At 36.1% G+C, this 27,564-nt stretch overlaps 1 protein-coding gene across 1 annotated transcript; it reads right to left on the bottom strand.

Annotated features, from left to right (window-relative positions):
• Window positions 1-221: 221 nt before the first annotated feature.
• Window positions 222-4,268, bottom strand: htr1b.S (5-hydroxytryptamine (serotonin) receptor 1B, G protein-coupled S homeolog). Its single transcript, XM_018264685.2, has 2 exons — window positions 2,093-4,268; window positions 222-963 (listed from the first exon to the last, which is right to left on the bottom strand). Exon 1 carries the CDS (start codon window positions 3,323-3,325, stop codon window positions 2,159-2,161), a length of 1,167 nt encoding a protein of 388 aa, XP_018120174.1. The 5' UTR covers window positions 3,326-4,268; the 3' UTR covers window positions 222-963; window positions 2,093-2,158.
• Window positions 4,269-27,564: the final 23,296 nt, after the last annotated feature.

Below are 27,564 nucleotides of genomic sequence, written 5' to 3'. Positions count from 1 at the left end.
CTGGGAAACTAACAACATGTCTAGCCCATGTCATATTTCAAAATTAAGTATTAAAAAAGTGTTCTCTTGAAAAATGGATTCCAGTGCCGAATTCTGCTGGAGCAACACTCTGAACTGACTTGGTTTGAAAAAACATGAGTCCCTTTAAGTAAAAAAAAAAAATAAAATGTAAAATGCTGTGTAAAAAGTGACATCATTCTACACCAGTTATTGCACCTTTTTTTTTCTTTTTTAAGCTAACACCTTATTTTTGCTAAATTTTTACACTTAGCTACACATTAACATAAAATAATTAAACGCATATATTGCTACGTTACACGGAGCACTATGACCTTAAAACGGTTATATACCAAACTTTATAAATATGCCCCAAAGTATGATTTCTTTAAAAAAAATGTTATCAGCAAATTATACTTATGCACAATGAATTTTATTTATTCGTAGGACATAGTGTTAATCATTCCTGATATTTAAATACAAAAATAGCAATGCACACCCTTGATTTACTAGTTTTGATTTTAAGAAAATATCCTATCTACCATCCTTCTCCCTGCAGACATAGAACACAAGCAAACACAGACATATTAGAATCAAAGGCAAAACATATTTTGTACTCTTAAGCACTCCCCTAGAACGTGCATGGCTGAATTTCCCATGATATGTTGAAAAAAATTAAAAACAAAAGAACAACCTCCAAGGGCTGGAACGGAACAGCAAAACAGGATTCTGATTAGTCAATTTGTTTATCCATTTGACAATTGAAAGCATGGATTTGAAGTCTCCCTTTTGCATCTGACATGAGTGAATATTTAAGCAGTATCATTGCAAGAGTCATAAGAGTGAAATGCAGAGCTGAACAGTTGGATGGCAGTATGTATTGATGTTTGTGCTGAGCAGAATTCATGAGTCAACTCAGGATGGGGTGTTTTGCAGGCAGTGATTCTTTACAATATCGACTTGGTTCTGCAGACAAAAGGAAAACATTCAGAGCATTATTGGCAATGTGTCAACTTAGATATTTACTAAAATAATAGCTACTTGTGTTATAACAGCCATCTTAAATTTTTGAATGAAAGGCTGAGTTTCAAATAGAGATGTAGCTATGTTCAGCTTTTTTTGAACAATTAGATAAGTGACCACCTCCAGTTTGTATCACTGGCATTCATTAAAGCATAGTCAAATTTTGTATATTAAAGTATTATGTGGCCGTTCGGGTTAAAGGTTCGGGTAAGTGCTTTGATTAATACACATCCATTTGGAGCCTCTGCTCTGAATAACACTCTTAAAGAGCCATGAAAACTACTAGTGCAATCAGTACATATGTGATTAAATGCTATACCCATTTCAAATATATCTATTACATTATACATATACTAAGATCGAGTTTCAAATATATATTTAAAGTTTACTCAAACAACATATATACATAAATTGGTCATGAAATTACCATATATTTCACGTCCTCAGCCAAACACTGAATGAACATTTGCAGTTAAAAAGAAAACATCCACAGTAGCTCACCTACTTAGTCTTTCAAAGAATTCTTCATGGTGCAGTGGCTTTATAGACTGCCCATTTTTATACTGATTTGTCAATGTCAATTTGAATATTGAATCTCAATTACACAGTTAATCAGCAAATCGGTTTAGTTTACTCAGGTGATTGAATTTCATTAACTGAGAAGCAAATCTGCTCATCGATCCAATAAACTCTTATAGTAAAGACATAAGCATGTAATACCTACGTAGAACCTCTGTCTGGAAAAAGTTGCATATATTATCTGGTGCTGGAAATTTTGGTGAAATTAGAATGTAATGTCTGATGAAACAAACCGTATTCCATACCATCAGTAATTTGTGTTAGCCAACCAAAACCTAATTTTACTTGTTACACATCATAATATTATCATTAAGAAGTAATGACCCAAAGTAAAAAAGTATATTATAGGTTAGAAATTTTAGAAAGCTATCACTCATCAATGTTTGAGTCTACAGCAAGACTGAGGCGTAGGAACTCAGTAATTGCTGCCAGTATCCAATCAAGCTGGTGTCACTTTAACATAGATTTTTAAATGAAGATAGAACAAACATACCTGGAAAGTCAAACCCAAACAAGTGCATTCGTGTCTCACTGAGAAATAAAAAGAAGGAAACAAAACTCATGATGGGCATTTAAAACGATTGATCAGTTTGTGGAAAGCTTGCTTGAAGTCCTCATTGGACATGGTATATATTATTGGGTTTATTAAAGAGTTGAGATATCCCAGCCAATTGAAAAAGTCAAAAATTGCAGGATGAAACCAGCAGGCATCTTTGCAAATTGGCATAACCAATGAAATAATAAAAAAGGGTAACCAACAGACAATATAGGCTCCAAGTATAACTCCTAAAGTCTTTGTTGCCTTTCTTTCCCTGGCAGCCATAATCTTCTTTTTCTCTAGGAGAGCATCAGATACTTTAACTTTGACTTGATTTAGATACACTGGAGATCCTGCGTCACTTGACATCTCAGGAGTCCTTGAGTTTGTGGAGGACACTGATGAAGAACCAGGGGAATCGGTAATTAGATGAGCTTTTGTCAGTCGCTTGCCAGTGGTTTTAGGGGATTGTTTCAGAATTCTATATCTGGCTTCAACATAGATCCTTCCATAAAGAGCAATTAGAAGTAATGTGGGAATATAGAATGCTCCAGCAGTGGAGTAGACTGTGTACAAAACATGATCAGTATTTACTGCACAAACTGCTATCTCTTCTGCTTTGGACTGACGCCAAAAAAGAGGGGGCATTGAAATTGAGATTGAGAATACCCACACAAGAGCTATCATGACAACTGCCCTTTTAGGAGTCCTTTTCTTGGTATATTCAACTGCATCAGTGATTGCCCAGTATCTGTCCAGCGCTATGACACATAAATGGAAGATAGAAGCTGTGCAACAAGTGATATCCGATGATAACCACATATCACATATAATCTGCCCTAAGGTCCACTTCCCAGTTACAGTATATACAATAGCAATTGGCAAAACCAGAATCGATACTAAAAGGTCTGTAAATGCCAGTGAAGCTATGAGATAGTTAGCAGGTGTGTGCAATTTTCTGGTTTGATAGACTGTTGTAATTACAAATGCATTGGATAATAAAGTGGCTAAAGTAATTAGAGCTAATACAACTGTCAAGACGATCTGTGAGAAGGACAGCACATCCTCCTGCTCATAGCTGTCTAGACTTGTGACACAACTTCTTCCATCAAAGGAGTTATTGGTTTGAGACACATTCAGATGGTCAGTAACTTCTTGACATTCAGTCAGGTGTTCCATTTTTATCATTACAGCACAAAGTAAAAATGTAATCTCATGGGATGTTTCTTTGAGCTTCTGGGAATCTTACGATGCAATGATTTCTTATGTTACACTGCCTAAAGCTCCTGGTAAAATATTATCTTCATGTACAATATGTCTGAGTTAATTCTTCGAACCAGTAAACAAAGGTTTTTTAGGAGACTATAGAACAGCTCAAAGATTCAAAAGTTGAGTAAATATTAATAAAAGAGTAAATATTCAGAACAAAGAAGTAGAAAATAGATTTCACTTATACAGTGACACTGGCTGTTTATTTTAGCTGGCTTCAAGTACGTTCTACTGATTTTTCATTAGTTTGCTGTGTGCAACATCCATACCAATACATCAACAATCTGGCAATAAAAAATATAGATATGGCTGAAGTTTAGCTAATTTAGCTTTTTAATTATATAACCATTATTCCAGTGAAGACATATTTTCTGGCTTCATTATTTTCCCCTTTGTGTAAACAAATTCCAGTTATTGCTTTTTTATGGAATATAGGTATAACTTTATATTCACCTGCATTTTGTTGGTTGAATCTTTGCCTAGGCACAGACGATATACCCTGTTACATTCACATATAGAATTGTATCGGCTGCACCTTGCTTGACTATAATCATGTCCTTATCTGTGACTTATACAAGTTATCCTGCGGAGCAGATGGAATTTCAGGCTCCTTCTAATGTCCCTTAATGTTTTTGAGAAACAAAAAGTTGCTTTGGATGTTTCAGTCTGTATGCTGGAAATACTTGAGGAGCCCCAGGTTAGCCCTAGTGCCAGGCTTTAGATACCCAGTGCATAGTTCATCATCGAGGAAAGGGAGGGGGAGAAGAAGCTGTCCCAACTTTAGGTAGCTTGTGATATCCTCTCTGTAAGTTTCCCAGGAAAGCTAGGAGAATCCTTCAGCTCTGTGCAGATGTACCAATACTGAGAGATGTTCATGTCTCCCCTTCCTTGTCTTCACTCCTTGCAGGCAGCAGCAGCAATAGTAGTTCTCCCGGTGCTGCATATGACATAGAAGCTGCTGTGGGAGTGGAGGAGGGGGTGTGGAGATGAACAGAAGCTTTCAACACGGCAAGTAAGGAGTGAACAGTGGAGGAGACTGGCAGCTGATTGCACACAAGTCAGTATATTCTCACCATGTAAATGATGTGTCTGCATTATCTGTGTTTGTCAAGTGTGAGTATGTGTATGTGTGAGCTTTGCTTAAAATGTCAGTGTCTTTAATCATGGCCAAAAACATAAGGAGAAGGATACCTTATGTTGTTTATAGTATGTGCCCACAGTCCTATATGCATTTTGGCAGATTTATTGTGGTGGTGCATTTTATTTACATTTTTTATTGATTAAGAGGGATTCAGTAAAATGAGATCTGGGGAATCTGCATAATAATCAAGCTTTTAATTTTAATTAGTTAAAATGAACTGATGATAAACTGGACTATATAATCAACAAAATGTTGCAAGTCTACTCACATTGCGTGCACCCAAACCTCTTTTTTACTCTCCGTGCAATACTTCCCCTTATAGCAGTTACAACAAGAGTTGTTTACTCTTGCTGACACAAGGTCACTCATTCTGATTAGAAGAAAAGAGGTTCCATCTAAATATTCAGAAGGGGTTTTTTACAATGAGAGCTGTGAAGATGTGGAATTCTTTCCCTGAGTCGTACAGGCTGATACATTAGATAGCTTTAAGAAGGGGTTGGATGGCTTTTCAGCAAGTGAGGAAATACAGGGTTATGGAAGATAGCTTATAGTACAAGTTGATCCATGGACTAGTCCCATTGCCATTTTGGAGTCAGGAAGAAATATATCCCCCTCTGGGGCATATTGGAGAGGCTTCAAATGTTTTTAGTTTTTTTTGCCTTCCTCTGAATCAACTAGTAGTTAGGCAGGAGTTAGGCAGTTTATATAATATATAATAGACTTAAAAGGTTGAACTTGATGGATGTGTTAAACCTAACTTACTATGTTACTCACATAGTTTCTAACTTATACAAAAACACTTGCAAGCCAATCTTCTTGTCTTGGCATAATTATACACTTTTTACCCTCAGTTAATGCGGCTTCCTAAGGGGCCCTTACCATGCTTCTACTTGATCTGCAATCAGTTCTTCAGAAATAAATGAGGCACAGGGGGGTTTAGATTCAACTAAATCTACTGCACTCAGATAAAATGCCTTAACATTCATTACATAGTCTAACTGATGGAAGATCTATTATCTGTTCAATAATGTATCACAAATAAGTACAGTTCGTCCAACAGCACCACAAATCCTTATTTTCAGCCCATACCTATTACTCCTGCTCTCATAGACATCCTAATGCTATAAGCTTTCCCATTACTGGATGCTATATTCAAGCAAAATTGTCTTCCTCAATCAGTGGCATACTCATTATGTTGTTACTTAGTACTCTACAGCAATAAATATTACATTTCTTACAACTTCACCAGCCTTGTTGTAGATATACCAATCGTATTTAATGCTAGAACTTTTCTTGTGAAGTTATAAAAAATAAAGTCATGCTTTTATAAACTCATAGTTAGGCCATGTTACAAATTCTGAGAGTAGACTGCAAGCTTGAAAAACCAACTTAACAAATGAATGCCTACATTGATCATATGATATTAATAATCTGCTGGGTGTTTCTGATCATATTAAGGATATATTTATGTTAACATTTCACAGTTTATGCATCCTCTTCCTTTCTAGTCTTATTATACACATATTAGTATGGAGCTTCTGCCAAACTATGAGTAATATATAAATACTATTTAACACTGTACACAAAACTGAAATGAGGACTTTTTTTGTACATTTTTAAACTACTTATTTACCTTTATTACTAGACTGCAATTCTCCAGCTCCGCAGCTGAGGGATGTCATGCTCCAGGACTCTTTATAATGGATTTAGCTCTTTAGCTTTTTTAAATTCAAAGCACAATCACGTTATGCTCAGTGATGGCTCACACTCTAAATTAGCAAGAATCCAGAGTTATGTTGCTAACTAAACAACTGTGGTGTGACACCATTTAGTATTAGAGATGCACATGTACAGCATCAAAGGTAATGTGTGTAAATGAAAATCATTCACTTATGCAACTGACAGCAAAGTGGAAACTGAACTGAATAATTATTTCCTTCTCTGTTTCCATTATATTATATTTTCATGCTGTCTGTAATATATATATATATATATATATATATATATATATATATATATATATATATATATATATATATATATATATATATATATATATATATAAAATTGTAGAAAGGACCAGCACTCCGTTTTCCAAAAAATCAGTAATTTATTATAATATCACAGTGTCACCAAAGTGGGCCGAAACGTTGGAGACACTGTGATATTATAATAAATTACTGATTTTTTGAAAAACGGAGTGCTGGTCCTTTCTACAATTTTATATACCATTTTGACCAAGCACCCGGCAAAACGACATGTTGTGAAGGAGTGCGGGTATCATCTGCATTTTCGTTATAATATATATTTATAATATATATTATATATATATTATATATATATTGTTATAATATATAATTATAATATTAAAAAGCGACCTACACTCTGGTTTCTTCAAAAACATAAAGTTGTTTATTTTAACATCACAGTGCTTCCAACGTTTCGACCCCACTCTGGGTCTTTATCAAGGATATATATATATATATATATATATATATCATGGACTTTGTGGATTTATCAATATTTAGCAAAGAGTGCATGTAATTCTTTGGTTTACTTTTTGCTTGATTAAATTGACCAATTCAATAACATTCCATAGGAAATGTATCTGGTATCTGCCTGCTGGGTTGCATTTTCTGGCTAAAGTGTCTCAGATCATTGGTGCCACAGATTGAACCTCTTCTGCTATATATGGGGGGAGATCTACAAGGCCAACACCATTAATGTTGCACGGGGCCATGCCAAACACATAAAAGTTTGGCCTTCCTGCTGACTAAAAGTAATAAAAAGGTGGGGTAGTAGGACCAAGGCTAAATAAATTATAAATTAATTATGGAAGTACAACTGAACTAGCTAGCATTGCTTTAAACAAAATAGGTGGATTGATGTACAGTATCTACTCCCTTGCTTCATTATTAATTTATTTTGTGTCAAACTGTTTTTTTAATAAAATTCCCTGGGAATTAATCAGTCAAATATAAAGATGATACAGAAAGTTGTTGATATGCAGACAGATATTGACAAATAAAATACCCATAGCACTAAAATAAACAAATCCTTTAGGAGACACGCTGCTAGGAAATCACAGCAAATTCAAGCAGTAGAGGAAAACTTAGTAAGAGTGCTCAATGAATTCGTCCTGCCCTGTATCAAGGGTCTGGTGCATTATTATTTGGCATATAAGATTGGCAAATTTCTTAAACATAAGCATCCAGGTGAAACAATAGTTAATTTCTGATGAACACAGGTCTTTATTCTACTAGACAAAAACCAGAGCATAACCAATAACATATACAGGCAGATTCTCTAAAGGGCAATGTGATTAACGCTAGCGAAAATTCACCAGTGTGACATCGTTTTGGTACTTCGCCAATTCCCTAATGGGCACAGTCGTAACTTCACTAGTGAAAGAAATACACGCTAGCGATCATTCACACTTTTTAATTTTCGCTCTGGCAAAGGGACGTAACTCCACAAATTCAGTAAGATGCGGATTTTAATGAACCTTGCCTCTTGCGCCCGACTTGCCTTCGCCACCTCAGACAAGGCGAAGTGCAATGGAGTGAATAGGACTTCCTCAATTTGTTCTTGAAAATTTGTTGAAAATTGTTGAAAAGTCCCAAAAAATGCTGGTGTCTTACTTTTTTCAGGGTAATAGCCTGCAAAAGACCATATTGTTTGGGGGGGGTAACCAGGTTCCCCCCTACATTTCCTAACATATGGCACATAAACTATACACTGGGCTCATGTGTAGGTCATTATAACAACTTTATTTTATTTTATTAAGGTTCCCTGGGCTTGTGTAGTGTAATGTATTTGCTGCAACATATTTACGTCCATTTAACTTTCACTTCCCGCTGTATGCAAATTAGCCAAAACTAACGCCACTATGCTTTGCTTGCCGAATTAACAATAGCGAAACTTCGCCAGCGTTCAGCGCTCTGGACGCAACTTCGCATTTTAGGGAATTAGCGTTGTCCTGGCGAATTTACAGCTGGCAAAGTGTTGCGATGGGTGGGAAGCTGTCGCTGGTGAATTTTCACTGCTTAAGGAATTTGCCCCTATAGGCTTTAACCACAAACCCCCCTTGATATTATGTAAAAGTAAATATAACATTCCCCTATTATTTCAATGAATTAGCACTCTCAAATCCATAACAAAACATTGGAAAATATCAATTTAAATAAAAGTGGGGAATACCCATATGGAGTATGTCTAAGTTGATCAAATAGCAAATGTGTTAAAGAAGGCTACCAGCCAATTCCCTCTGCAGATGTGTAGTTTCAATCACATGAAAATTCATGAGATTTTAAAAGTCACTTTATTTGCAATTGGTTTCCACCACAAAACCCTTCCAGAAGCAAAAGGTATTCTGTAATTTAGAAAAGAGTGAGCATTTATGAAATTAATATCTCAAAAAGGGTATTGTACTTCCATCTAGCACTTTATTCTCCTAAGCACTGTTAGTGAAGGAAATATCTGATAATGAGAACCATTGTTATGCTGTTAAATGAGAACTAAAGCTTAATGGAAGAAGTAGGCTAGAAATGTTGCACATTATGTTTTGGGCTTCTGTACCAGCGCAAGGCAAGCACAAACCTTTAGCAGTAAAGATCTGTGCCTCTGAAGATGCCCCCAGTCAATTACTGATCTTATAGACCCACTTACAATATACAGTACAGGTATGGGACCTGTTATCCAGAATGCTCGGGAGCTGGGGCTTTCCGGATTTCTACAATTTGGATCTTCATACATAAGTTTACTAGGAAATCATGTAAACATTGTATAAACCCAATAGGCTGGTTATGCTTACAGTGAGGGTTAATGATATCTTAGTTTGGATCAAATACAAGGTCCTGTTTTATTATCATCATTATTTATTTTATAGCTTAATTATTTTATGCTTCTTCTTCTGACTTTCCAGCTTTCAAATGGGGGGGTCACTGACCCCATCTAAAAAACAAATGCTTTTCAAGGCTACAGCTTTATTGTTATTGCTACTTCGTACTTACAATATCTTCCTATTCAGGCCCTCTCCTATTCATATCCCAGTCTCTTTTGATTCAAATCAATGCATGGTTGCTGAAATTGCAAACTGGAGAGCTATTGAATAAAAAGCTAAATAACTCAAAAACCACAAAATATAAAACATAGTTGCAACCAGTTGCAAATTGTCTCAGAATATCACTTTCTAAATCATACTAAAAGTTAACTTAAAGATGCCCAACCCCTTTAAGAAAAGTACACAGTCATTTTCAGCTAAAACTGTGTGCCTGAAGTCTTTGTTCTTAAACCATAAGTATCATGTAACCAATTTCTTCCCAGTGTCATTCCATAATTCCTCTGCACCCTTCAGAGATTCCAATTCCACTTCCATGTTTGGCTTGGCTGATTTAGATGACCTGGTGCTAAAAGATAACGGAAGGCTGATTGAAAGACGGGCTTTAGAACATCTACTATGGAGTTTAAAGGGACAATCCATATATATTGTAAACAAGCCACCACAATGAATTGCAACACCTGTCTCTTCTTCAGAAATAGCAAGTGAGAGTCGATTTGGCCAAAGCTGGGTAATTGTAAACAGATAATGTGTTTTTACTAATAAGAATTTTGTGCATGGTTGGATAGAGTGCCTGAAAAGAAATATAGTTTGGAAAGCTAATGACTTTAAAATGTGATGGAATAGTACATGAAAATTGATATAGTACTGCCCAAATTTAATGTGAAATAGACTTTTACTATCCCTGTTCTCTGAAATTAATAAATAAACAACATAAATTATTAAATTAAAATGAACAACAATTAAAACCGTCTTTATCTTAGACAGAAAAAGGAATGTACATTGCAAAAGTATACATGAATTTGTTGTCAGGGTTTACATATCTGTTAAAGATATCTGTTAAAGAGATACTGACACCAGAAATTAAACCTTTTTTTACATCGACCATAAAATTGACTTTGCATGCTACTTATAATTTTGCCATAAAGTATTTAGCCAATACTTTTTCATTACCTGTCTGACTCCCTGTGTTCGTCGATGAGGGGGCTGCCATATTTGTGCAGCAGGAGTCCGTTAGCATTAGACAGGCTGAGATGGGACAGTCAGGTTGGCAAAAGAGTCAGGTTTAGAACTAACAATTACTTCTCAGCAAAAAACAATCAGCATTACCTATAGGTAACTTTTAATGCACATTCATATTTTAAAAAGTAGTTTTTTAGAGTGAATAACACTATAAGGATTAATATTCATTTTGATCTCTGATGACTTGAGGCTCATTTATTAACACTGGGCAAATTTGCCCATGGGCAGTTACCTACAGCAACCAATCAGTGATTAGCTTTTTAAAGCCAGCTGCGAGTAGAACAATGAATGCAGCAAGCTGATTGGTTGCTATGGGTTACTGCCCATGGGCACATTTGCCCAGTGTTGATAAATGACCCCCATGGCCTTATGCAGCCCTTTGAAACCTCAAACTACCTTTTAGTCAGTGATATTTCGTACTGTTACCTGATCATATTAGTTTGCTTAAACTCCACTGAGAAATAACCTGCAATGTTCCTGCTGTACTACAAATAAATTGAGGTCATAAGAGGCAAGATTAGGGGAAGCTGCAGGCAGCATTTCCTAAGTTACATCTACTAGACACTCAAAACTCTTTCTGATCAGGGTTATAGCTAGAATTCACTAACTATCAGTGGGTGATGGTTAGAGTTCACCATTTGCTTTATACACTTCTAAATCCCATAGGAATAAATTTCTGTTTTTCACATTTTACTGTGATACTTAATTCCATCAACTCTCCCTGTTGCTGCTTTTGATAGACTCTTGTCCGTTACTGTTTGCACAGTGAATAATGATGTGTTCATAAACAGATCAGATATGTTTTTCAAGTGCTAATGGACTATAATGTACACAAAACTGGTAATTTCTTGCCTGGTTTCATCAGTGTACAAGAAAAACAGAGGGTTATTTAAAAACGTATCTTGTTTATTTTGCTAATACAGGTATAGAACCTGTTATCCAAAATGTTTGAGACCTTGGGTTTTCCAAATAAGGGATCGTTTCGTAAGTTGGATCTACATAGCTTAATTCTACTAATCAGAACTTTGATTGTTTTGCCTTCAATTAAGATTAATTATATCTTAGTTGAGATCAAATAGAAGGTACTGTTTATTACATTATTACAAAGAAAAGGGTACCGTAATTAAAAAACAAAACTAAACAAATTATTTGATTAGATTGACGTTTATGGGAGATGGCCATTCTGCAATTGTGATATTTTGGAATGGGTCTCCAGATAACAGATCCCATAGCTGTACCTGTTTAACACTTTTAGCCTGAGCTCATTTTTCATATACTGTTTGTGCATAATAGTTATGAAAAACATTTTCAAAATGTTGTCCTCTTTTAATTTAGGATTATTTCGTGGAGGCATATATTAGTTACCTGTAATATACATTAGTGGGGTTTTAAGACATCAGATTTATGACTGAATCTGTTGAAAATAGCTCATTTTTATTAATGAAGATACTGTATATTGTTTCATACACATAAAAACACAACTGATTTTGAAAGCCCTATAAGCCCCAAAGGCACAGCAATAACAAATATGATCAAAAACTCACAGGAAAGCAAGAAAGATTTTCAAAGCACACAAACAGAGATACGGTAAACATACTTTGCATCGAAGGCCAAAAGACAGTTTGAATTCCAAGAAAGAAACAATGGGAAATTACCTTATTATAAAATTCAACTCACAAAAAGTATAAAATATACTGTACTATGTCTCACACACACCCTTGGGTACAAATTGATGGAATATAAAATCATGAAAACTTTTAAGGAATAAGTAAACCTTTTTTTTTGGTGTCAGTATCTCTTTAACTTCAGCTTTTTATAACTACTTCATTGAAGCTCTGTCCCCTGAGCTTTCCTTCTCTCTCCAACTATGAAGACCTCAAGGAGGAACAGAGGCAGTGAGCATGACCAGTGGGCACCTCTTTAGGGCAGTGACACACCAGGAGTTTAATTGCTAGCGATAAATCGCTGCTTCTCTGGGCAACTAATCTCCTGCACTCTCCTGTAAAAAGCTTTCCCATAGGCAATAATGTGAATCGCTGGTGGTAAAACACGTGTCGCTCCAGACTCCGAAAATATCTACAAGAAGAAACTTCAAGCGATTTTGGGAGACTGGAGCGACACATGTGTTTTACCACCAGCGATATATATGTATATATATGTAATTTGTACTTCCCAATGACTCCAATGAAATTTGGTGAAATTTACATGTGACTTTGTACAGTTTTCCCTGTAGAACTTGGAGCATTTGCATTCGGTAATAATTCAATGTTGCCATTTTGTAAATATTCCTGCAGTTGTTTTAAATTTCAATGAGGCAAAATTAACCAGTTTTGCTTACAAGTACTTTTTATTTTGAAATGACAAATTAAAAATGTTAGCTAAAATCTACAAAATATCCAACATTTCTCAAAACTTCTCATATACAACATATCTCCCACATCCTTTTGACACAAATACAAAACATCATAAATATCAATGCCAAAGGCTTTTTAAATAATTAAATATCAAATATGAATGATTACCCATGGTATAAGGAATGTATATACTTGAAAATGACTAGAAAATGAATAACACTTACACATTTTCTCAAAAGCCTCTATACTTTAAGCAATCCAACAAAACTATATATTTTTAGCTGTTAAAAATTTCCACTGTGCAGCATTTTCTATCACATATGTTCTACTGCAAAAAGACAAAACAGCATCTACTTTGCTTCCAGTGCTGCATAAACAAAATTTCATAAATATGAATACCATGAGCCTTCTGAATAGTTTGATACCACATATGCATATGGTTTGCCATTTATGCAGCATGAAGAGACCCAGAAATATGAATAGCGCAGTAAGGTTTTCATAGTTGAAAAGTGCATTTACATAAATATAAAATAACCCAAAAATGTCACATATGCCTACAGAAACTTAAGAAAGTAGAGATTCTGGAGAATATGTAAATAGGTAAATTTTACAGGTACAGGTATCTAAAAATAGAAATAGAAATATTTCATTTAAAGGAGTGTTCAATCATTTTGTTATATTTGATTATTTAACTGTGCGTGCAAGCTTTATGTTCTATATAGCTTTAGAACTTTATACTTCTTTCATCTCGGCTTTTTAGAACATGTCAAAGTAGTGCAATTGCAGCTTCATAGCTACTAAATGATAGTTTCTGTATATTGGAAACCATCTTACCTTGCTGAATAAAATTTTAAAACAGAAGTGCTCTTTGTGTAATTAGCACCACACATTGGTAGGCACCATAGCCACTAGATAGGTGGATTGTCAACTTCCTGTGCAATAAACCACAGTAGCCAGACTTTTACCTCTATTTCCTCTTTTACACTGGACTCAGAGATACTAACTGGTGATTTTATGTGATGGGTAATTGCCTTGGCACAAAGTAGCAATTCTATAACTAAATATGGAAAGAAGTGTCTATTGGCAAGCAGTATCTATCTATCTAGTATATATCTATTTGTTATCTATCACATTCGGTATCTCAAAACCTAGAACAGACGATGAGGTTTCAGTCACGGCTCACGCTTCTGCCTATAAAAGCCACCTTTCACATCGCGAGTAGCCCTTTACTACTTAGATGCCGCCAGGTTTTAAAGGAAAACTACACCCCCAAAATTAACACTTAAGCAACAGATAGTTTATATCATATTAAGCGGCATATTAAAGAATCTTACCAAACTGGTATATATATATTTAAGCAAATATTGCCCTTTTACATCTCTTGCCTTCAGCCACCATTTCGTGATGGTCTCTGTGATGACTCAGAGGTCACCTGACCAGAAATACTACAACTCTTAACTGTAACAGGAAGAAGTGTTGAAGTAAAAAACACACCTTTGTCTGTTAATTGGCTCATGTGACCTAACAAATATGGTTTGTTGGTAAGTTTGTGTGCACAGTGAATCGTATGATCCCAGGGGGCAGCCCTTATTTTTTAAAATGGCAGTTTTCTATTTATGATTACCCAATGGCACATAGTACTAGTTACATAGTTACATAGTTAAATCGGGTTGAAAAAAGACAAAGTCCATCAAGTTCAATCCCTCCAAATGAAAATCCAGCATCCATACACACCCCTCCATACTTTCACATACATTATATACACCCATACCTATACTAACTATAGAGTTTAGTATCACAATAGCCTTTGATATTCTGTCTGTCCAAAAAATCATCCAAGCCATTCTTAAAGGCATTAACTGAATCAGCCATCACAAGATCACCCGGCAGTGCATTCCACAACCTCACAGTTTTCACTGTGAAGAACCACCTACGTTGCTTCAAATGAAAGTTCTTTTCTTCTAGTTTGAAGGGGTGTCCTCTGGTACAGTGATCCACTTTATGGGTAAAAAGTCCCCTGCTATTTGTCTATAATGTCCTCTAATGTACTTGTAAAGTGTAATCGTGTCCCCTCGCAAGCGCCTTTTTTCCAGAGAAAACAACCCCAACCTTGACAGTCTACCCTCTTAATTTAAGTCTTCCATCCCTCTAACCAGTTTAGTTGCACGTCTCTGCACTCTCTCCAGCTCATTTATATCGCTCTTAACTGGACTGGAGTCCAAAATTGCACTGCATACTCCAGATGAGGCCTTACCAGGGACCTATAAAGAGGCATAATTATGTTTTCATCCCTTGAGTTAATGCCCTTTTTTATCCAAGACAGAACTTTATTTGCTTAAGTAGCCACATAATGACACTGCCCAGAATTAGACAACTTGTTATCTACAAAAACCCCTAGATCCTTCTCATTTAAGGAAACTCCCAACACACTGCCATTTAGTGTATAACTTGCAGTCTGTAGCCTCAGGCGGCAGCGCCCCGCTAGGTACCAGGGGCAGAAAAAATGCGGCTCCAGGTACTTTAAGAGCGAATTTCCGGGAGAGGGGGGGCAGCAGCAACTGCTGTTGCCTCAGGGGGCAGAGGGGCCAGGATCGCCCCTGATAACCTTGCATTTATCAATATTGAAAATACTAAAAAAGTATATTATTATGAAAATGGTTTATTTACATGAAGCAGGGTTTTACATATGAGCTGTTTCATGTAATTTCTTTTTATAGAGACCTACTTTGTTTGGGGGTATAGTTTTCCTTTAAAGTGAGAGAACCAAAGTGAGGATTTTGGGCAGTCAAGGGAAACTAAACATATGACAGGTATAATGGGGAATAAACAGATCATAGTTGAGGAAACCGCCTGGGTCAAACCAAACAGTCAGCATGGTACAGAATCAGGATCCAGAAGCGTAGTCAGTCAAGAATTGCACCCAGGAACTAGAATAGACCTACATTGGGCAATGGGAAAATGGATGGGGCACATTTAAATATATGAATTTCGGATCAAGAGCAATGATGTCAGGCTTGGCACACCAAATAAAATGATGTGCACATATGGCTGCGTGCACCAAATGAAAATAATATTCATTATTATTATTCATCTTTTGTTATCTACAGACATTTATTATATATTTACAGATACAGTAAGTACCTGAATTTTCAAGAAACTTGTTTAATAGAGAAATAAGATTCACTGTTTTGGGCTAATATTGCCAAGAAATGCAACCATGCAGGGAGGTGCCAACCAATGAAAAATATGACCGTTGGTTAATAATTGGAACAACCATATGGGATGTACCATGATGAAGTATGGTGGCTTGACAATTTTACGATCATAAATTTGTTACTGAAACCCCTGAATTTGAAAATTTGCCCACTTACACAGATACAAAATTACTATCCCCTCTTTTGTATATTTGTAGTATTGGCAACAGCCATCAGAGCCATATACAGTATGTATTTTTTAACTTTAACATACTTATATTAGCTCACTCCGGGAGCTCACTACAGTATATGAGTACTCCTGGCAATGGTTTTGTCTCTTGTCTTGTTTTGTTTTATTCACAATGTCCCTTATTCGTGACTTCACTAAGGGCTTACCATCTTCTTACTGAGACCTTGTACCTTACTGTATGTGTGACCCAGGACAACCTTGAACCAACCCCAGAACAAGGTGGAGTCCAAAGAGGCAGCATTGTGTGCTCCCTCCCTTTATATAGATAAGGATGTAAGAACTACACTAACTACCCCTGGGCCAAGAGTAAAACTCCCCCCCCCCCTCAAGGTATAGATTACACCTCCTCCCTTCACATTTGCTCCATATTATCATGTTATAAAAATAAAGCTACACTGCTGCAGACAATGACAATCATTACATTTCCAGGCAATTAATTTTTCTTCTTTAGCATTTCTGATTTAAAAATTATTTTAATCTCAATTTTTAACTTGCTTTAATTAAAAAAAAATACTTAGTCAAGATTTTGAAATGTACTTATTTAATTAATTAATTTATGTACAAGTGGTATACACAGTGTCTTAATGTCTAGCTTATTGCAGTATTTCTTTTCCTGCAGATTGCAGTCAAGCTGCTCAGTAAATTGGATGCTCTTTTTTTAAAGCATCCACAGACATTTAAAAAAAAATTCAGCACAGTATTAATTATAAATAGCCCTATTAAATATTAAGGATTTAGGGAATATTTTCAGTACTTTCCTATTAGAAGTTACTTGAGCTCCGTTTTCCTTAATCACTCAATGTGATAGAGAGCATCTTTCAATAAGGCAGAATACATGCCTAAAGGAGAGACATTTTTCATAGCCCACATTATTCAAGAGATACTCAGGTTATACAAAGAACAAAATATAACAGACCAATAGCTACTCCACGTTTGGTCTTTGTAAGGTAGATGATTTGATTAACAGTATAAAAACCCTTTCCCCTTTGTTGTTACTGTTTTATTAGCAGAATCCATTCTGCAGGGGAATTGTCTGTGCACTGGAAATCGAATTATCTACCTTTCAAGGACCAAACATGGAGTAGCTTCACTCTGTCTGTTTGACCTGATTATATAAAGAAATCTCAAAAAAAACTATTTTCATTTAAACAAGAGGCAAAAATTGTGTCCAGCACAATCATGAAAGCATGCCAAGCAAGGTGGCATTCTGTACTTATTGAAGTACATTGTTTGCCAGTGTTATTATAAGTTATGTTGCATATAATATTCCATCTGTTTGTCACATACAGAAAAATAAATTATATTTCATAACATGTATTGTATTATGAAACCCATTTTGAAAAACATTTCAGCTTTGCAATGTGCAATCACCATAAATCACCCTTTAATCAACTATGTACTGTATGTAGAGCTGTTGATTCAATAACATGGGTAGAACCAGAATAATTTAACTCAACATAAAGAGAAAGATTCCTTATATTACAACAGTGCATAATATGGTGCTGAAATGCCCAGTGTGTAGATCTTAGAAGGCACTTTAACCAAATATTGTTATGTGAATTAAAAGCCTTTGCAAAAACATTATTAAAATGGAAATTATTAATGTCTTTTCCTATATATACTTCATTGCATCGTTTCAGTTGTGTTTGTGTGACCTCATGAAATTCAACATACAAGGTCTTGTCTTTCAGCAGCTCTCTCTTATTTACTGTTTGTTGCTTCAATAGTACTGTATATATGTATACACAATTGTTGTCCTTCTCACTGTCTGCTTAAAATCTATTCCAGCATCACAGTCTTCTTCATTTATATTCATTTTCTAGCACTCAACCCTTCTGATGGTCCAACTCTTGCTGCCATATGTTGGCATTGAGAAGACTAAATAACTTGAACTATATGAACCCTTGCTGGCAATATTATATCTCTACTCTTTAATATTTGTAGTAGCAGAGTGTTGGACTGTGTTAACTGTAGTTCAAAACCAAAAATTATTCACCTTGACATGAATCGCCTCTTTCACGTCTCGTTCAAACCAATGGTCTTCTTTATCCAAGATTTGGACTTTGTTATCTTTAATGGAGTTTCCCTTGTCGAAGGCACCTGCCTCTGATCAGAGATGGTTACTAAACCTTGACATGAATCGCGTCAAGGTGGAGAAACCTTCCCTGAACAGAGGCAGGGGCCTTCAACACCATCTGTCAGGTACATACAATGCTGTTCTAACATCTGTTCCCTGGCGGATTCAGAACACTTTACAAATCCATTTATGCAACTCTTTACAAATAACAACTGTTTCTAGGAGTTGCATGATACCTTGGTAATCCTATCACAGTAACCCCACAGTATCCACCTCTGTGAGTTTCAGATATCACCTTTCTGAAACAGTGTTGCCATTGTGATTTAATTAGCGGAAGAGTTTATATGCCGAGGACTTCCCACTCCAGTCAGTTGAACTGAAGAAGCTGCCCAGATGAGTAGTGAAATGTCTGCAACGATTACTCAGCAAGTCCAGTTGTTTTAGAATTACTTATATTAGATATACCATGACCTGGATGAATGAAAATCTTCATAGTCATACGCCCATTAAGATGGTGACTCAAAGGTCAGCAATATTGTGATCACTGCTGCAGAAATGTGTTAGTGGGAGATCCATTTTTTCACATTTGATACGTGTTTATTTTTCTCATATTTTACCAGAAACAAACTCAATCTAACAAATTTGACAAATGTACTGATAATAAATATAATAATAAAAAAAATATATATATATATATATATATATATATTTATAAACATATAATAAAATTCGAGTTTTGCCGAATATATTGAAATTTTCAAATTTAAATGCTTAAATACCTTGAATTTTTAAACTTTATAGGCATAAAAACCTCTAATTTATCAAGTTTTTTAGAAAAACCCTGTGCCAAATACAACAAAACTCGTGAAAATTTGTGAAGGTCAAAAAATCTGCAAATGGTTAAAGGGACAGCTGCCATTAACTTTTACATGAATTCGGCAGGTTTTAGATGGAGCATTTTCGGATTCATTCTTTTAAATTCAAGGTTTTTTTCCTCTAAAAATTCTAGCTTTTTTTGTGAAAAAACTACAATTGAATTTAAGTAAATAACTTATTTATTATAAGTTATTTACTAAAACTCAAAATGTTATTATTACTTTAATAAAACAAATTTGACCAAACTCCCATCCATTATTTTACCTTGTTTATCAATAAAATAATCCAAAATATTTGGTGCAGGAAAAGATTAGATACAAATCATGAAAAAATAAACAGTACAAATTTGACACCTGAAACTCAGAACATGACTGCAACAGGTTTGAGATTTTCAGATTTGGGCTTTTAGCTGCCTCAGGGGTGTAATAAATTTTGAAAAATTCAAGTGTTTTTTTCCAACAAAAATTCATGTTTTCCCTTTAAAACTCTGACCAGAAAAAAAAATTGAGTCTAAGTACATAACAACCATGTGTTTTTACTTTTTTTTTAAACCTAGCTTTTTCTTCTACCATCAACAAAGACACCTCAGGTCCCACTCATTTTTGGCCATCAGATTAGTAACATTTGTTAAGAAACAGAGCTATGTTTAATTTCTAAAACTATATTTTTCATAGGATACTATTCAATATTTGTAGGCTTACCACCTCAATTCAGCCTCTCTTGAATTAGAATAATTTGATTAATTAGTTTGAATTGTTTCTTTTCCAAACATCACATTTAGGGGGTTATTTACTAAAACTCACATTTTTCTGGTTGGGGTTATAAAGGGGAAAACACAAATTTGTCGTGAAAAAAACAACTCTAATTTCTTGAGATTTATTATACCCCGGGGTCGAGGCTGCTAAAAGTCCAAATCCAAAAATACACCATCTCAAATCTGTCAAGGTCATGTAGAAGTCAATTTCAGATGTCCCTTTTACAACTGGAAGCCATCCTGATCTGCACTGGATTTCATTCAATAATCCGAATAATCTGTGGTTTTAGGGTGATAATCCGGTGATAATTCTGAGTTTTCAGGCATCAAATCTGAAAAATTCGTACAATTTGATTTTTATCGAGTCTTTTCCCACAACAAATTATTCTAGTTATTTTATTTATAAATATGATCAATTCGTGGATGGGAATTTAGTCAAATTTGTTATAATAAAATTATGAGAAAATCAAGTTTTAGTAAATAACCCCTTTAATATTGTGTTGCAAAGCGAAGCAAAGGGCCTCCCAGTTATAAAATAGTTTTTTTCTGGAAGAATCTGTTTTGACATGTGGTAGAGACTAAAGAAAGAATAAAAAAAAGCTAATTATACCATGATAGCTATGGTTTTTACGTTTTCAGAAGTAAGTTATCTACTAAATGGTTAGTATTCATTACAGGGCCTTCCAAGGTGAAGCTTATGTGTGAAAAGGAGTTAAATAATTGAAGAATAATAGCATGTTCATGGCACTTGCTAATGACTCATGCAGAATAATTATTGGCTCATGAATGATAAGAAGAATCCATATAGAACTCTTACTAGATTAAACTATTTGGGTCTCAACCTTCTGTTCGGTTTTCAGCCTTGCGAAACCCGAACAATAATCTGGGCAATAAATTCAAAACATTTAAATACTAAGACACTCACCTATTGATGGGGTTGGCACCCGTGTGGGCAGGACCAGACTGGGAGAAAAAAGCAGCCCTGGCAAAAGTATCAAAGCAGACCATTTATTCACGCGCATGCAAGGCATGATTTATATTTCAAACCTCAAGGTTAACTAGAACTAATGTTTATTAATAGATATTTTAAGAATCCATTACCATATAATGCCAGCAATATTATATACCCTATGTGCTGGAACTGGCCCTTGCAAGAAATATCTCACCCTAGTTTCTATCTCAACTATTCTATCAGATGGATTAGTGGCCCTAGTCTTGTTTGGACTCATTTGACAGCTAATATTATATTAAACCCATAAACAGTTTTTTTATACTGTTGGTTCCACAGGTAGAGTATGGGTTCTGGGATGATAAATGTGCTTGAGGTTATAGTATGACCTCCACATCACCTATGAGGGATCTTGATGTGAACACTAAGTCATCCTACATGGGCTTTCACCCCTCCACAGGGCATGGCTCTTATCAACCAGGGCATCACAGTTTGTGACCACTTCAGGCCCGGAACTAGGGGTAGGCAGAAGAGGCACATGCCTAGGGTGCAAAGCTTGGGGGGCGCCAGGCATGTACCTCATAAGCAACCTACCACTAGTCCACCACTGAAAGAGGTTAAGCAGGTGCTGCTCTCTGATGTCAAAGCATGCTGATGCAGGCACGACGTGTCTGGCCAAGTTGCTTGGGGTGCCCGGCAGCATTGGTTGGCACTGGACCACTTTAAAGATGGCTGATTCCAGATCTTAGTCATTGCAAACAAATATATATATATATATATATATATATATATATATATATATTTCAACGTTTCGGCTTCTCTACTCTGGCCGTCCTCAGGAGTATATGCCTAACCACTGCTATTCATGTTCCTACTTAAGTGAACTCATATGTGGATGATGTTCTTTAATAAATAAGTTCTGTGGTTAAGGTGCAAGAACCACTAGTGCCCAAATTATTGTGTATTGCATCCAGTTACAGTTGCAGAACACCCTTCCTCCACACCGTTGCAAGGGCTCACCTTATGAGAATCAAGGTATTATCTGGAGCAGTATTGAGGTAAAGCTCATAGAGAGAGTAATGGTGCCACTCACTTTACTATACCTAAATTATTCACTGGATTAAAGTAATATTACTTTACTAAACTATTTATAGTAAGAATTGTGGTAGAACACTACACCTTCGTTTAACAGTCTAACATAGTCATTCCTGGTTTATTCCCCTATATATTACTCCTATATGTTTTATGTATGTATGCGTGAATGTCTAATCCTAAATACCCAACATGTATATTTAAATATAAATTAAAAAATCCAGTCACAAAAGATATTATGAACATAAATATACATAAATATATATTTTAATGTAACAGGCTTTTTCATGGATATAAAGCACCAACATATGCATAACATATATAGGATGAAAATGATAGGTGAGGATGAAAAATACTAATCTCAGGATGTGTGACTGTATGTAATGATGACATCCTGACAAGTACAAGATAAATGATATGAATAAGTTTATTGATGGAGATTGAATTATTTGTGTAAGAAGACAATGACTTAGCAAATCAAATCAAAAGCAAATCAAAAAGTTAAGAAGAAAACAGGGACACTAAGGGGTTTATTTATCAAGCTATGAATATCCGAACCTCGAATAATTTTTTTTTTTGGAGCAAAAAAAAAAAAACTACAAATTATTCGAGATTCATTAAAGTCCAATGATCCAGATTCCGAAACCTCAGCATCTAAAAGCTCTTGAGGTACTGTATAATTCAATGGGGAAGGTCCCAGTGTCTGCACTGATGTCCATACCGATATCCAATGATTTCAGGGCTTTGGAGCAAAAAACATTGAAAACTCAGAAAAAAATCAGTTTTTGCTGAAAACTCTGAACAATTCAGAATTTTTGGGGAAAGCTCCGAAGTTTCGGAATTTTGCCCGACCCTATTTTTTTCTTTATAAATAAGGTCCATTCGGGAATACGGAGTTGGATATTAGAAATACTGAGATAAATTAGGACCTTGGTAAATAACCCCCAAAGTGTCGCTTAATTAAATCAAAAGAACAAGTATTTCACATTGTAACAGCTCTTGTAGCTATTTTGACATTCCCAGAGTACACATTGAATGGACATTTCTTATTGAAATCTGCAGTACTGCACATCTGGGTAACACTCACTGAATTGTTTGCAGCCCAGGTCCAGGCATCTGTATTTCTGTAATCAATATTTTTTGCTCCAGAAAGTATTTTATCATTTTGGTCATACTGTCATGAGAGGGTTCTGATAACCTCCACAACTGCACTGAAAGCAAGTATATGTGGGTTTGCTTATTAAGGTAACATGCATATGGAGCAGCTCAGTATTACTGGGAATCAGAATGCATGCTTGTAAGTTGTAACAAAGCCCATAGGTAAACAGAGAGAAAGGCATTCTACAAATCTGTGACTATATTAGATAATAAATCCAGAACAATTTAAATTTTGTGCGTCAGTGTACACGGTATTTTTCCATTGGTTTATTCACAAGCTTTAGTACCTGCAGTGATATTAATAAGCATACAGGGAAGCAAAGAATACACAGCTTATAAAAAGCCATGAAATACACAAGAAAAATGTAATTACATTTTATTTGCTAAGAGGTCTTTGCCATAACATACAAAAATTGACCCCCTGTTTCAACATTTTTAGAGGAGAAGTTTGCACCATATATGGGAGTCATAAAGATCTGAGTGGGTTTTGCGTGGATATGAACTTATACACCCCAACACATAAAGGGAGCCTTGAACTTATTGCCTGGCTAAGGCAAGTGATGTAAGGGACAGGCCTCCCATATTGCTTCTTGTACCAAATGCACCAAACCAGCAAATTGGCACGTGACACTTGTATATGAGCGTAAGCAAACCTTGCAGGTGTAAGAACGAGTAAGTGTTTAAATGAGTTTAAATGGTTGGACTTTTTGGGGCAAAAACTGGAATTTTTCTTGGAAATTTTTTTTGTTTTCAAGATTTATTATACCCTGATGCTGCAAAAATCCTGAATCTGAAAATCCACCATCTCAAACCTGTCAAGGTCCTGTAGAAGTCAATGAGGGAAGCTCCAATCTCATTTTAAAGATATTGTGGTTTGCTCTGAGTTTAGCCCGAAAATCCGAAAATTTCAAGATTTTCAGGCAAAAACCGGAAAAAATCTAGAGATTCGGGAAAAAAGTTAAAAAAAAAAATCAGAAGATTCAGGTTTTAGCTCAATTTTATCTGTTCTTTCCCAACCCGATTAATTTGAGTTTTTTTAATTAATAAATAAGGTCAAATTGGGCATGGGAGTTTGGTTTTTTTTATTATAAAATATGAGTTTAGTAAATAACCCTCTTAATATGATGTAGAGAGTGATATTCTAAGTCCAGTTTGTAATTTCAGCAATCTAGATGCTAGAGTCGAATTTACCCAAGCACCATGCATTGATTTGAATAAGAGATTGGAATATAAATTGGAAAGGGCCTGAATAGAAATATGAATAATAAAAAGTAGCCATAACAATGATCTGTAGCCTTATAGAGCATTTGTTTTTAAGAGCCAGTTACCCCCATTTGAAATCTGGAAAGAGTCAGAAGAAATCAAATAATTTAGAAACTATAAAAAAAAAAAAAAAAAAATGAAGGCTTAGAATAAGCCATTCTATGACATACTAAAAGTTAACTAAAAGGTAAACAACAATTAAACATGAAATAACTGCCTGTTATAATAGTTATGCATAGACAAAATTGACAGCAATGATTAGAATCCTCTTATAGAGATCATGCAGACATTTATAAAATATCAGCAGTATATATTAGGCTAATGCCCATAATATTTGAATTTTTAATTCATCCAGCATCTATTAGAGATAAGTCTACATTTGTCTAAGTTTTATAAATGATTACAATTTATTTTTCACTAACACCTTGCTTGAGGTGTGGCAGTTATTTTGATACATGGGTTGTACTTCATCCTGCCAAAATGGATGTACTGTAGTGCACTATTGAGTGTAAAAAGTGTAAAAAGTAAATTTCTCATGGGGCTTCTCATGATTAGTGTGGGACTAGCCCGGCGGGACACCAGGAAAAAACCCGGTGGGCCCCTGCCGGGCCAGGCCCCCTCTCTAATAATTACATTTTTGGAAAAAAAAAGTTTCCGGCGCCGATCATACATGCGCACTGAGCGGTGCCTTCACACAGGTGCAACGAGCTTGGCACTTCACAGCGGGGGGGGGGGCAGGGGGGCCGGGGCCGAGGGGGGCCCTGGACCAGCAGTTCCGGTGGGCCCCGAGCCCCCCAGTCCAAACCTGCTCATGAACGACTAACATTTCTGAGCAACTAAATCCTGACTCATGTCTGTACCAGGCAATTGCTGTTCAAATCATTGGTAAATGATTCCCTAATTCTACTCACAGGTGGACAGATACTGTATGTAAGACGGAATCACGGCACCATGCAAATCATGTATAATCTTAAAAAGCCTTTATTGGATTTTTCTGGCTTGGATCTCAAACGAACAACGTTTCAGGCCTCCATGGCCTTTTGTCAAGTTAATGAACTACTGCAGATTGCAAGGTTTTATACTCACACATTAGATCGCCCTCTATAGGTGAGCGATCAGAATTAATTGATACAAAGAAAAAATGTATATACACATAAAGGCAACATTGTCAGATACATAGTAGTACATAGATAAAGTGTCCACTTATTTCCTGGTAATTGCATTCATCACGGTAAAGGTTTGAATCTCATAGTACAGTATCTGTAAAACAATAAAAATGACCAATATTTGCTTGATAAATTTGTGGTTTGGGTGAGTGCTGACCAATTGTTCCAGTTTTCCTATTTCCACGTGGTTTCGTGCACCCCCACCAACTAAAATGACTTTTGCATATAGTGATCTCGACAAGTCGAGAATTACTGAGGCTGTAGGAGGATCCACTGACTTCCTTAATACCAAGGATTGCAAACAGAATTTCAGAGAATTGGAAAATTCTCAAAGGAAATCAGTGGCATACGACCTACACCTGAGAACTCTATCGGAGTATGTGAAGATTAACCGCATTCCCAGGGGTCTGAGGGTACATCTACGCCCTACCTTATTTGCAGAGGATAAAGATTTCTGCCAAAGATGGGAAGCCATTATTAATAAGTGCTCCCTAGATCTAATGCTAGCCACTATGGAGCGTCTCCAAAAAGAATCACCTGTGATCCAGCAGCAGATCGCTATGCAGGAACTGGAGATACGGAACTCCTTTCCTTCTGACATTGTTTCAGAGGGAACCGAAAAGCTGGCGGACCACGTTCGGAAGTTCCGGAGTGAAGTGGAAGCGCGGAAGCGTTCCAAATTCCAAAGAGACGCCGGCGACTACAGCACCGGCAACGTGTACCGTTGGAACAGGCCTGTATATGAAGGTATGGGAGGAAAAATGCGCAGCCTAGGAACCCGTGGGGGGCATAGAGCACATCCACCACGAGGCAACTCACCTGTACGCCCCAGATCCGACTCAAATTCCACAACGTCTTCTTTTTTAAGTGGATCACAAGTGACAGACCCTGCATCCGAAGGAGAAGGCGCGCAGGGAGAAAACACAGAAAAAAAGAGAGGCCGCCAGGGAGCCTATCGCAGGCGGAAATAGTGGTAAATATATCTAGTATTTCACTTACGCTAGACCAACAGCAAGTCTTAGCCAAGGGGCTATCTTATGCCCTAGTGACTGGTCCGGATTTTTTTCAGTTAGACCTAGAACTATACCGTTTCTTCAGAGACATTAAATTGAAGGCACAATTCGTTAAAGATACAAGTGACTCTGGCAATCCCTGTATTAATACGTTCATGGGACACTCTTTGGGATTAAAAGCACCCAGTAATTATAGACCGGAGGGGGGCAATGTTTTTGTTGATGCATTTGTTACACAAGTAAAACGTGATATTGTGGATTTGGAGGTCAAATATAGAAATGGGGAGTTTCATCAAGTACCTTACAATATCTCTACTAGTGAATATAATGCCCTGTCAGCCATTAAACAAAATGATTCATTAATAGTCAAGCCGGCTGATAAGGGTGGGGCCATAGTCATTATGGACAAGGCAATGTACATAAGTGAAATAAGACGGCAACTGCAAGACAATGATACCTATGAGTGTGTTGATGTTAACCCCCTGTTTGCCATACAGAAAAAGGTAGAGCACCTTATCAAAGATGCTCTACAGCTTAAAGTTATAGATCACATATTAGCCCAATTTCTTCAACAAGCTGCCCCTGTTACCCCCATATTCTATATATTGCCAAAAATCCACAAACGACTAGATAACCCACCTGGCCGTCCAATTGTATCGTGTATGAATTCGGTTTTGTCTCCACTCTCAATCTTTGTTGATAAAATAATCAATGGTTATGTCTTGGAGCATAGATCTTATTTAAAGGACACAAATGACTTTTTGCTTAAACTACAAAAATTAACACATA

This window comes from Xenopus laevis, chromosome 5S (genome assembly GCF_017654675.1).
Source record: "Xenopus laevis strain J_2021 chromosome 5S, Xenopus_laevis_v10.1, whole genome shotgun sequence".
Classification (NCBI taxonomy): domain Eukaryota; kingdom Metazoa; phylum Chordata; class Amphibia; order Anura; family Pipidae; genus Xenopus; species Xenopus laevis.
This window is presented reverse-complemented; position numbering and strand designations above follow the sequence as displayed.

Excerpts from the sequence above, each read along its gene's own strand:
- htr1b.S (XM_018264685.2), bottom strand. The coding sequence starts at position 3,325 with ATGATAAAAATGGAACACCTGACTGAATGTCAAGAAGTTACTGACCAT.